Raw genomic sequence first — 12,853 nt, forward strand, 5'->3', positions numbered from 1 at the left:
ATTTTGTCTATACGCAGTATAAGTTTAAAGTGTAGATGTGAAATTAAATTACTTGGAGATTAACATAATGTAAATATTAATTCGGTCTTGAAGGAAATGAAGCAATCAAGGTGAAAAAAAAACTTAAAACGATATATAAATTGGAAAACTACATGAATTAGGAATTGCATCGTACTTTTAAGTACTTATTTTCAAGTTAATATATTTCTTACTATTTCATATATTTATATTCTCATACCTATATTTCTCCTCAGGTTTGATTATTTATTGTAAGAATTTAGATGACATTATTTGTCATAAAAAAATGTCTAAAAATTATTATAGTATACACATTAAAGTTAATTCGTACCGTTACCGGAATAAATTAGATAAATATTTTAAAAATATCGATAATCTCTCTATAAGAAAAGAAAAGTATATACGTTAAGGTAAAATAATAAAGTATTTCTGCCAAACAGCTTATTTCATTGTATGCAAATACCACGTAATAAGGTTTTATTTTATTATTTAACTATATATTTTCTTCTTTTAAATATTAATTATTTTATCTAATATTTATTTTTGATTTTGTATCTGTTATGGTAGTGCACCCCAAAACTATCATTTAAGTATTAGTTATAATTATCTTGAAATGGGAGCCGTTTGATATCCCCTTCCATCACTCGGAATTGACGTTTTAAAACTTTTATAATTACTGTTCGAATTTGGTATTAAAATGTCGACAACGACTAATTGAACAACAAGAATTGTCTTATTTTGATTGCAATTAGATTAACCTAAGATTGCTCGTCTAGCCGTGGTATCGTTTATTCCCATGTATACAATCATAAATGTAATGGCTTTAATGGTACATGATAAACAGATACAGCAGGTTTGTGGATTGGTAACTTTTTTTATTTGGTGACAAGACGACTGTTGACCCTCAGCCGATCCAGCTATGATTTGTAGTCGCTGAGGACATTGGCCGCAAAGTGTAGCATCCGTAGTATAATCCCTCGAATTAGCATACATCTCGACCTTAGAAGGCGAAGCAATAATTCTCAAGTGGATCATTAAAAAGTCTCAATTGAGTTTTTTTTGCTAGTAACCATCAAAATTAGATCGATGTATCTCCATGGAAGAGTTGACGCGGGAACCTAGTTTTGACATACTGTATATGGCTACAGTCATCAAAATATTTATAAACTTAGACGGTCCCAGGCTCGGGTTTGACTACTCATTTCCGAGTAGTCGTGACAGTGAAACTCCACGGAGATGGAGAATGAGTTGCCTTCAAAAAGCTGACCCTCTGTTCCACCATCATTCGCCACAGTTTTGGAGCCACCCGTAAGATCACATGCGCTCTGTGTGGATTTCGACAGCAACGTAGGATTCGAACCGTAATACCCTGTTTAGCGGATATTTAAAGCGTCCAGAACCTCCTCAACCTTGAGTGAAGACAGGACGTCCGTCACTACTGCCATTGGCCTCATCCTCGCCTCCTCCACCTTGAGGCTCTGGTCCGCCTTAATGTTACGGACTACTGCCTTCTCTTCTCTCCTATTTCCACATATCAGAACCACATTCTGGTTCTACACACACTAGAAGCTCTCGACCTTTGTGCCCGTCACAAGGGTCATCTAACGCGGGCGGTTTGTCTCCAGCCTCGGCATGCGAGAGCGGAACCGCAGACATCTCCGACGGGAGCCGGTTGAATTTGTTAGCAAACAGAATTCAGCGTCGAAAATTGTAAATACCACAGTTAGAAGTACATTAGGTGTATATTATAACAAAATGTGTTACTAGTTTAGATATATAAGATAGTAAATAACGAGTTTCATAATATTTCAAAATATACCAAGATGTCTAGTTAGAACTTTAACGGCAAACCATTGCGAATGAGAGAGTCAATTAAAAATATGAAGTGAAAAATTTTAATTTATAGTTAATGCAAATGTTAACATGTTATGAAAAAATGTACGATATGTTAACCCCAAAGTTCACAGCGTAAAAATGTTCTTATCTCGCCTTATATATTTATCAATTTAACTACACGTTTTATATTAGTCGTTCGATGAGCTCGTAACTATAAGATTGTGTGTCATGTTTTCCATTTGATAATATAAACTTTTAACGAAACGAAGTCTGACGATATAGTTAAAAGTGAAATAAGTACATAAATATGAATTTAATATTGATTTTATTGACGGTTTTTTGTGTTATCAAATTATCTTTTTCGTATTGCTATTGGAATGATCATTGTCATTATAAATATTTTTCAAGTAAAACACCATACCAGTTTATTAGAGGCGATATAAGAGATTCAGTTATAAAAAAACAAGGTAAGTAAATAATTATCAATCAATAAAATTTTTTATAATTTTATAAAACACGGAAATGTTCATCAGGATGTAAAACTATCAGCCTTTGGGGATTGATAAGACACGGTAAAAGAAACCCCGGTGAAAACTTTATTTACAAAATGTTAGACGCAACCATTATAAAAGACTATATTAAAACAAGTCACAAAAAAGGAGAAGGTCGAATGTGCGCTCAAGACGTAGAAAATTTATTAAATTGGGTAATTGATCAAGACATGTTGAATAATATTCACCAATTGGCTGAAGAAGGCTATCAGGAAATGGCGGGTATTGGCCACAGATTGAGTAATGTATTTCAAGATTTACTATCAAATATGGATGATGATAGTTATACATTACGCGCAACTAATGACCGTTGGGTACAAAATTGTGTTAAGGCATTTATCAAAGGTGTTGGCAATCGATCTTTGACTATAGAAACATCAAACTCCAATTACGACATTTTGGCAGTGCGTATTACACTAGTACCCATTAAGTTTTTTATGTGAAAAACAAGGTGATATATTCTTGTTATATTTTTAGCCATACGAATCTTGTAATTACTACGTAAAAAATATAAGACATGGTCTGAATATATATGCAGAAGCTAATAAGTATCAAAATATGGCAGAGTTTCTTCTCGTAAGTTTTTTAATTAACCTATTTACAAAGCTACAACACCACATTAATGATCGATAAAGTGATTTTTAAACTACTCGTGCTATTCTCTCATTTATTTTTATTTTCATCTTCAGTTTATACTTGATTTTATTATGCAGTGTCAGAATGGCAGCAAAATATTAAATAGTGCTCCAATTACTCGAGACTTAGATATTTCTTAAGGTTAAATTTAAATTCATAGATAAAAACACGTTATCAACGTTATTTAAAATTCTAGGTCAAAGAAGGAATTCAAAAACGGACAGGTATTAATGTCACACTTAGTAATGAGAACATAACATCTTTGTACGATTTATGTCGTTATACGTCTTCGGGAATAAATAATACTAGAAGTCCGTGGTGCGCTCTGTTCACTAAAGATGATCTACTGGCCTTAGAATATATCGGAGATTTACGACACTATTACAGAAACAGTTACGGTACAACTATAAATAAAGTTTTTGGACAGATTCCATTGACAAACTTGTTAGAAAGTTTTAGATTAGTTAAAAATGGAACTGGAAAGGTATTAACAATGTATTTTACCCATGCTACCATGATGGATATGGTTTACGCTGCGTTAGGTCTATTCAAAGACGAAGTACCACTGAAAGCCGACAAAAGGAATCCTGAAAGAAAATGGAGATCATCGAAAGTTTCTGCTTTTGCATCTAACTTAATCGCAACCCTCAATAGGTTCGTAATTCTGGTATTTTTCTATTTATTACTGCGATGACGGGCTAAGAAAATTAATCGACGTCGTTAATTTGAAGATTTAATATAGCCATTAAGGATATTTGCCATATTAACTATCAAGCTCAGCAGATTTGTCATAGCTTAAGAATTTCATCAACAATTATGTTAATAACTGGTAATGAAATTTTTAGACACTAAAATAACTAAACGAGAGTTTTTTTTAAACAGGATTTATTTAAAAAAAAATCTGTAATACTCATAAAAATTATGTGATGATAATTATAAAGGTGTTTTTGATAATTACTGTTCATTTTTTAACGGATTTTTCACTATCTTTTTTGTTTGCATATTATCTATTTACCCTAAGTTTTTACATGGGTTATTTTAAAAGTGGAGTACTTTTAAAATCTCAAAAACAAAGTGATGTTTTTGAGATTACACAATAACTATAATAACATGTGTTTTATGTTCAATAACAGACAGCTATCATGTATTTAAATTACATAACTTTTCAGTAGTTCTTAATGACTTTTTTTACTCATTTTGCAATTGATTAAATATTATAACTACCAAGTACTTTTAACAGATTTTACTGTGCGTTTGACATGCCACGATTTCGTGAATCTTAGACCATTTAAATGCCTTAAGCAGTTGTAACTTATGCAAATGATGCCAGTTGTGTTGAAATTGTGTAAATAATATATTGTTTAATAAATCGTTATTGTTTTAATAGTGTCTAATTTCAAACGTAGACTTAAATTCGTGAATTATTGTTTAGTTCTGGTACATAATTATTTTTTAGATGTACGGACGGGAGCAGAACAGACTACAATGTGGCATTTTACTTAAACGAGAGGCCCTTAAAAGATATATGCAATAACGGTGAATGCTCCTGGCAAGAGTTTGAAAATATTCTGCAGAACTTTGTTAACACTACATTGAATTTTTGTTAAATTCAAACACAAATATCAAAGTCAAATATTGTTTGTTTTTTATTTAGTTTTTTACCCTAAGGGTCGTTATTTAAGGATCCAATTTGAAAGATATTTTGTATAACATAATTCTTAATGACATAAACAACATTGAAGGTAATACTGACAGCCATTGCATGTTTTACATTAATGTTAATAAAATACGACATCACTCAAAGTAGTTTTATTCTAACTATATACATATAAACACACTAACATGAAAATATCGAAGCAACTAGTTATGCAAGCTAATTCAAATACAGAACTAAAACAAGTTCAATATAAAAATATTTTGCTACACAAGTGGATTATATGTAGAAGCAAATACCACATTAGTATTTTATGCAAATGTTGCATTTAGTTATCTTCCAACTTCGAAAAGGATATCAAGTCTACCACAGCTTGAGAGCTTCGGATTAAACCTTAATATTTTCAAAGTGAAATAAGTTTTATTAGTAAAATGAAAATATTGTTTCTAATAACTGTATTGTTATTTGCGACCATATGTAATGCTTCCTTCTGTCATTGGAATAGCGGCTGCCCATATAAATATTTTGCAAGTAAAACATCGTACAATGCTATTAGAGGCGACATACGGGACTCTTTAGTGAAATTAAAGGGTGAGTTTAAACGTGGGTGTATCCCAAATTAAAAAGTCATTGACAATTTTTTTGATATCATAAGTAAATCTTGTCAAAATCATATGCACATATGAGTAAATAAGTTTTTCAAAATATTCAAGTGTTTGCGTCATAATGAAGACCGATGTCTGTTAGGAACAGTAGTTGCGATAAGATCTCTCTTCGTACCTAATTTTTTGCCTATTTCATCTGATTTTTTATATATTATTCATGCACTATTTAAAGTTAATAAGTTAATTAATAAATAAACAAACAAATGAATAAAATCGGGGCATCGGAGTATGACAAACAGTAACAACGCCCTTTTTGTATTTGTTCACAGGGTGTAGCCCAATTAGTATTTGGGGATTATTCCGTCATGGAAAAAGATACCCCTCTATTGGCTTCGGCAAAAAGATGGAAGATGCCCTTGCTATAAGAAATTACATAGCGGCCAGTTACGAAAAAGGACGTAGTTCTCTTTGTGCTCAAGATATCGAAGACTTAAAGAATTGGCCAATAGACAAAAAGATGTTCAATGGTGCTAAGCAACTTACAACAGAAGGATATGAAGAAATGTTAGGTATAGGTAAGCGGTTTAAAGAAGCTTTTCCCAGTTTGTTGGATAATTTGGAAAAGGGAAGTTATAGCATACGTCCAGCTTTAGGTCACTGGATAGAAGATAGTGCGAAAGCTTTCATTAAAGGCCTTAACAATAAAAATGTACAAGCTGAAAAAGCTCTATCGGATTCGGATATTATGGATGTGAGTACGATATTTACGCAATCCCAAAAATTTTAAATTAAGTTATATGTTTTAGAAATTATACTCTTCTACTAATTTATTTTTAGCCGTATTTAACTTGTGGAAAGTACCAGAAAGAAGTACAACATAACCCCGATATTTTCGCTGAATCAGAGAAATACATGCTAACCCCTGAATACCTTGCTGTAAGTTACGACTTCACTCTTTTAAAATATATAATTGTATGCCAAAAGTTACAAATAATATAAAACTGCCGTATAACTAAGCTAATTTTTAAACTTTGCACATAAAAGTACTAAATTTTTTTTTAATTTCCAGTTTAGTTAGATAGACTAACTTTTAATTCCGAAAACCTTAAGATTCCGAGAATTCTAATATGATGACAGTGTTTTAGAGATATTGCAATTGATGAAAGAAAGACTACAATTTTTTGTATCTGCTGTACCTAAATTCGCAAATTTTTCACGCTTTATTGCCGATTTTGTGAAAATAAAACAGGGAGTAAAAAATACAAACTAAAGTAATTTATTTATTAGCCAAATTTATTTTAGTTTTTAATTTTCTGATTAAGGTTTACAGCCACAGAATAAAGCAGTTCTGCAGTGCATTATCTTCTTTTTTTTAAAGTTATTCAACCAGTTCCCCTTGTGAACCAGGTCAAGATAGTCTTGAAGATCGTTTAATAATAATATACGGTGTACTGTCTTTAAAAGGAAATTTATTCAAAAATGTATTTGCTGACTGACCTTATACAGTTGTAAAGTACATTCGAATACTAGAATTTATATAGATCTTTAATATAAAAATGTGTAGCGTAAAGAATTAAGATTTAAAATTAGGTGTACATCTCTATTAAAACGATCTGAATATGGTAAGATTTACAAATATTGACAAATATTGAGTAAAAACTATGTTCTATTTATTTATTTATGTTTATATAATTTATATGGTAAAAAAATTACTAAATGTTAAAGACAAAGTTTAAAGGTCTTTACTATTTGCCCAAATCTACTAAATTTATACAATTACATGTTACGTTTGAAAAACCGTTAATATGCGAGTGTCCGTAAAACAACAGTATAGAACCAACGGATTTAGAAACTAAATAAACAATTAATATTTTGGTTTCTTATTTATCCATTTAACTATCTATAGAATAACCATACATAATTTATTTTATCGATATAACATGAAAACAGTAACAGAACTCATATAAAACGTTCCGCAGAAAAACTGGACACTGCAAATTATACTATTCTAATCACGTTGTTTTACAGGCTAAAGATAGAATACAACGCAGAAGCGGCATTGATTATACTCTCACCGATACAAACATCACAGCATTATACGATCTATGTCGCCATACATGGTCCGGTGTAGAGAATAAGCTCAGCCCGTGGTGTGCCCTGTTTACTAAAGATGATTTGCAAATTTTGGAGTACATCCAAGATCTGAGATCGTACTATAAAAATGGTTACGGTACGGCACAGAACGAAATATTTGGCCAAGTTCCTCTTGCACAACTACTTCAAAGTTTTCAAAAAGCTAAAGATGGTCAAGGCAAGAATATCAGTGCATATTTTTCACATACAACAATGTTAGACATGGTTTATACAGCACTTGGTTTATTTAAAGATAGCAAACCTTTGAGTAGCTCTAATAGAGATCGTGAAAGAAAATGGAGAAGTAGCGCTATTTCTGCATTCTCGGTTAATCTTGTAGCCGTTTTAAACAGGTACACTTTGAATTCTAACATAAATCTTTTTGAATTATAATTCCATGTTTTTTTTAATGTATTTAAAATACATGTTTATTTATGATGTGAAAACATAACTGCCACTTTAAGACGAATTTTTGTAAATATTTTCACAAATTTAATTAAATTTAACATTTTATTGAAATTCGCTTTTAGCGGTTACAATTTATAAAGTTAAAAGTAGATTATTTTATCTTCAACGATCGCTTAGAAAAGCGTAAGACAATTTGAATGATTTGTGTAATGCTTCTAAAATAAATCTCGAATCCTTGTTTATTCCAGATGTACAATGAAAGATGAAATCGATTATAACGTCGTTTTCTACTTAAATGAAGAACCAATTAGGTCGATTTGTGCCGATGGTATTTGTACATGGAAGGAATTCGAAGACAAGTTGTCACCGTTCTTAAATACAAAAATTGACTTCTGTGAGTTTAAATCGCAGCCCTATTAATTAAAAATGCTAATGAAGAGCATTGATTATCCATTTAACTAAATTTATAATAAAAATTTCTAAGTAATATGGTAATTTTATTTAATGCTGCAACGTTTGAAATAAGTATATTATGTATACATTGTTTATTACTCGATTTTTTAAACACTAGATAGATACATTAAAAGATATTAGACTTGGTAAACGATAGTGACCGGACAATAAAATAATTTTCTAATTGGTACATTGCAAATATGCATTATGGAATTGTCAAATATATAGCAAATAATCTAATAAAATTAAATCACCCAAAATTTACAAGAAAATTTTTTCATACGTTTTTATATCTGTTTGGTACTGTTAAGATAAAGTTCTTACGTATTAGAAGTTTATCTTTACGCAGTTTAAAATGAATTAAGATGACTGTTCTTCTAGCGACTTTTCGCGGCGAAGGATAGGGAAATATTAAAAGCAAGAAAAATTATTAAATAAAATAATAATTAACTTTAAAAATATATTTTTCTTGTCATCCTTTGAACTTATGTTTATATAAATAAAATAATTGTAAAATTAATGTGTAGTAATTAAAAAAATAAAATAGAAACGCTTCGCAAATTTCAAATCTGTAAGTCCTGCGTTATGTCAAGCAGAAAAAGTCGAAATGGTAAAGAACATGGAAAATTTCCGAAAATAACAATAAATTCACTCAATACTTTTTATTCAATACTATTTATTCATAAATTCAAGCTTTTTATTTAAAACAGAACCAAGGTCAACCTAATAAAAATCTATTAACTGGATTAAATACCCATAATAATGTTTAAATTTTAAGTTTTATTTTAAAATTTATTTCGAAAATTTTAGCTGAACAAATTATATCAAGTTAGTTTGCCAAAATCCCAAAATTATTATTTAGAAACACCAAGCAACGTTTAGATAAATAAATCCGCCCACATAGGTTACAGAATTTATAATCTAAAGGTCACTTGATCACCTTTAGTTTTTAATCTTAATGTGTGATCTAAATTCTTAGGTCTTTATTCTTTTTTGTTTATTTTCCAATAACAATGAACTTTTGAATAATCTTTAATGTAAGGAATATTTTTAGTGTCCTTTATTTGATCTTACCTTGTCTTCACCTCTGGATGGGATGAATGTGCATTACTTATTATTTTTTGTTAATTGTAAGGTAGGCAAGTGAATATTGTTTTTAACAAAATGCATATATGATATGATCTACATGTTATAACATCTCAAGAAAACGTAAAATTTGTAGAGAACCAAACAATATAATGAATACATCGTTATAATTTTTTTTGTTTTTTAAAACAATTTTATCAAAATAAATAAGTTGTATTTATATTTGTAATAGTAAAATTAAAAATGTTTTTTGTTATAGATATTGAAAAATTATTAATAAAAAGTAGAAAATAATTCACATAAAAATCATAAACATTTAATAAACTTCCATTCCAACTAATTATTTATCCATTACAAAATCAACGAACATTATTTTACCATAGTTAACATTATGAATAAGTACGAGTAAACACGTAATTACGAAAGCTAAATGGAAAAGCTGCAATGGAATCATTCCCATTCACACAATTTTGAACCACAATAATTACGTATAAATCGGTGTGCGGTCGTTGTTCTGCATTAGTATACCGCCGCATACTGTCATGTATTGTCGTGTATACATCTACTAATTAGCGATGTTTCTCCCTAATAACTGACAAGAGAACACGGGATATAATTTTTAATTGAAAATTTTAGGTTGAAAAGTTAAAGCAATACTACTTTATTATTGGAAAAAAATACTTAATACATAACATAAGACCAAAAACTGTTAAGTAAACAAACAGCCTTTCAACGTGTGTACTAAATATAAGTTTCCTTAGAGATAAGTTATGATTCAACGAATGCAAATTGTCGTTACAACGAAAACAGATGTAAGATGTTTTCATTATGTTATCACTTAATGTTAGGTTAACAAAGTTACCTTACTGATCACTTTTGTTACGAAAAACCATTGTAACATTTTGGCGGTTAACCAAATTATTTTTCATTAAAATATGAAATATCCATCTACAACAAAAGCACGCAATTCTTTCGTTACACTTTGCCTACGACTGTTTAATAGTCGCTATTAAGAGACGCCTTTAGCCAATCATCATTAAGATTATTACTACTATGTTTGAACAGTTTAAATCATTTCTAAATAGTAGTACAAGATGGAGTTTCATCACCAAAAGCTAACCGAAGTTTATCGAGACATAATTGCTGATGAGACTGCAACGTAAGTTGTTAAAAATCGAACAACAAATATTTTCGTCTACTTAACAGAGACGCTGAAATATAATGTTTAAGTTGTTGCTCATCTCTGTACATTAATGTTATATACGGATCAGATTAGAATAGAGTTTCACATCCGAATTTTAAAACTATTTTTTATATATAATTTTTAAACGGGCCCGTTTCTAAAAAAATCAGTGCCACTATAGTATATAAGTGACTTATAAATCGTACATAAATCTTTGAATGTGTTGAAGTAAAATTTATAGAATAATATTTTTTTTTATTTTCACATTAGTGTAACCAGGTCAGTAATCCTCTGAGGATTACGCTTTGCGCATTGACAGAGGTTTAACGTTTTCTTCTTCTTTTCAGCCCATGGACGTCCACTCCAACGCAGAGACTTCCTTCAAAGATCGCTATGATGACCGGCCTTGCGCCCGCATTCAGCGATTTTTCACGAACTTGACTATGTCGTCAATCCTCCTTAAGGAGGGCCTACCCATGCCGGGCGATGTACCCCGCTCACTGCCAGTTCAGACGGGAAATTCTTCGAGCTACGTCAATGATCCCGGTTCCTTTGCGGATTTCTGCGAAACTCTGAGCATAGCTCTCTGGGTGACCTAGAGCGTTCTTATGAAGCCCGTTGTAAGTGACCATGTCTCGGGTCCATATGTTATCACAGGCCACACACATTGGGCGCAGACCTTCATCGTCAAACATTATGGTACAAATAACGATAACTTAAGAATATCTATGTCCTATTATTTAATACGATTGTAAAAGGTACCATTTGAAGTAGGAACATGTGGTACTTTTAAAGTGCGTTATGTGAGCACGACACCCATCTGAGTTAAGCACATTTCTAATAATTGAAATATCATCAGGCCCGTTAATGATTACACACGTTAGCGAGAACTAAATTGATTGTACGGGTACCATTGCAGCCATAACGGGGCGGTTACTAACGATGTGTTTAACTAACAATTAATACAGTTTCAATTTGTAATTGTATTTGTATGTGTAGCTTGTTTAGTTAATAAATGATTGGGATACAACCATTGTTACGTTTTTTCTTAGCTCAATATTAAATAACAAAATCTAACAAAAGTTAACTTTGAAAACAAAATTAACGATATGAATTTACTGTATATAAAATAATAATATATAAATGTATTAAATAATTTATAAAAATGTAATATATAAAAATATGTTCGTTGGATAAAAAATTGATCCGTCAGGACAACACCATACATTAAAGCAATTAAAGTGCGAATTACAAGGAATTCTGTTCGTGAACAGAAGGTGTTGGCTCTTCAGAAGACCTAGGACTAGTGAATGCGGGTTTATAGAAAAAAAACAGGTCCCTTTTTCATAAAAATGGAATATAATAAGGGTTGAAAAAGTTAAGGCATTATTAAACCAGTAAGCTAGAAACAGGGCCCGTGATATCCTGTTGAAAAAAAATCTATATTGAACAATCGGTCAGTTGCTAATAAGACAGAGCGTTCGTTCTATTGAAGTACCAGTTCTATGGAAACTCATTTTTCTAGACATAAGTATAGAGCTTCGGTATATAGTATATTTGTGTGAGAACGCGGTAAAAACCAGTGCCAAAATTTATCATGACACGGTTTAAATATGTATAATGAAAGATATGTCTTGCATGCTCTTCGAGGTCAACTGTGAGTATTCCGGCAGAGTTGCTTCAGTACGTAATATTAAGACTACCCATGTTTTCTATAGGAAACTGAAGTCAACCCTGAGAAAAGCAGTAATTGAAACAAACTGAATATGATGCGTGCGGCAATCGATATTTATCCGCAAAGACAAAAAAGATGTGTAAAAATAGGCGGCCATTTTGAATAAAGTTTGACTTAAATTTATCTTGTGTTGATTGGTATTTTAGTAAAAAATGTTTAAGTTGGCTACAATTACAAAATTGTACAATTACATGTACGTAAAAAGGAAGTCAGTACAAATTTTTTATCGTCGTTATAATCATAGCAACCATTATGCAATGTACTAGTAAAATATAGATCAAAGGTTATTTGTCATTAAATATTCTATCATTATTATACTATAACTTAAAAAGTAACAATTCAACGATTTTTTAATATTTTTAACATAAAATTTACGGATTGATTTAAAATAGCACATAAATTGATTGCAAAACGTGTAAAGTAAGTAAAACTGGTTATTAATTACAACATAATAAAATATAAACACGGTGCGATGTTCTCATTAACCTTTTTATACATTGATTATTCTTTAGTCTTTTTGATGGTATTAACAATATCATATTATAATCAAGGACG

The 12,853-nt window shown here is 30.7% G+C and overlaps 2 protein-coding genes across 2 annotated transcripts; both read left to right on the forward strand.

Moving 5' to 3' along the window:
• The first annotated feature begins 2,461 nt into the window (after positions 1–2,461).
• LOC137931174 (multiple inositol polyphosphate phosphatase 1-like) lies at positions 2,462–4,648 on the forward strand. The gene is made up of 3 exons (XM_068774580.1): positions 2,462–2,809; positions 3,238–3,695; positions 4,498–4,648. The coding sequence occupies exons 1-3, from the start codon at positions 2,462–2,464 to the stop codon at positions 4,646–4,648; spliced, it is 957 nt and encodes a 318-aa protein (XP_068630681.1).
• Positions 4,649–5,015: 367 nt separating this feature from the next.
• Positions 5,016–8,310, forward strand: LOC137930963 (multiple inositol polyphosphate phosphatase 1-like). The gene is made up of 5 exons (XM_068774337.1): positions 5,016–5,286; positions 5,630–6,051; positions 6,138–6,236; positions 7,329–7,786; positions 8,090–8,310. The coding sequence occupies exons 1-5, from the start codon at positions 5,127–5,129 to the stop codon at positions 8,259–8,261; spliced, it is 1,311 nt and encodes a 436-aa protein (XP_068630438.1). The 5' UTR covers positions 5,016–5,126; the 3' UTR covers positions 8,262–8,310.
• Positions 8,311–12,853: the final 4,543 nt, after the last annotated feature.

The sequence above is a fragment of the Battus philenor genome, unplaced genomic scaffold (genome assembly GCF_028537555.1).
Source record: "Battus philenor isolate CCGP_79_NKW_IND1 unplaced genomic scaffold, ilBatPhil1.0.hap1 SCAF_7, whole genome shotgun sequence".
Classification (NCBI taxonomy): Eukaryota; Metazoa; Arthropoda; class Insecta; order Lepidoptera; family Papilionidae; genus Battus; species Battus philenor.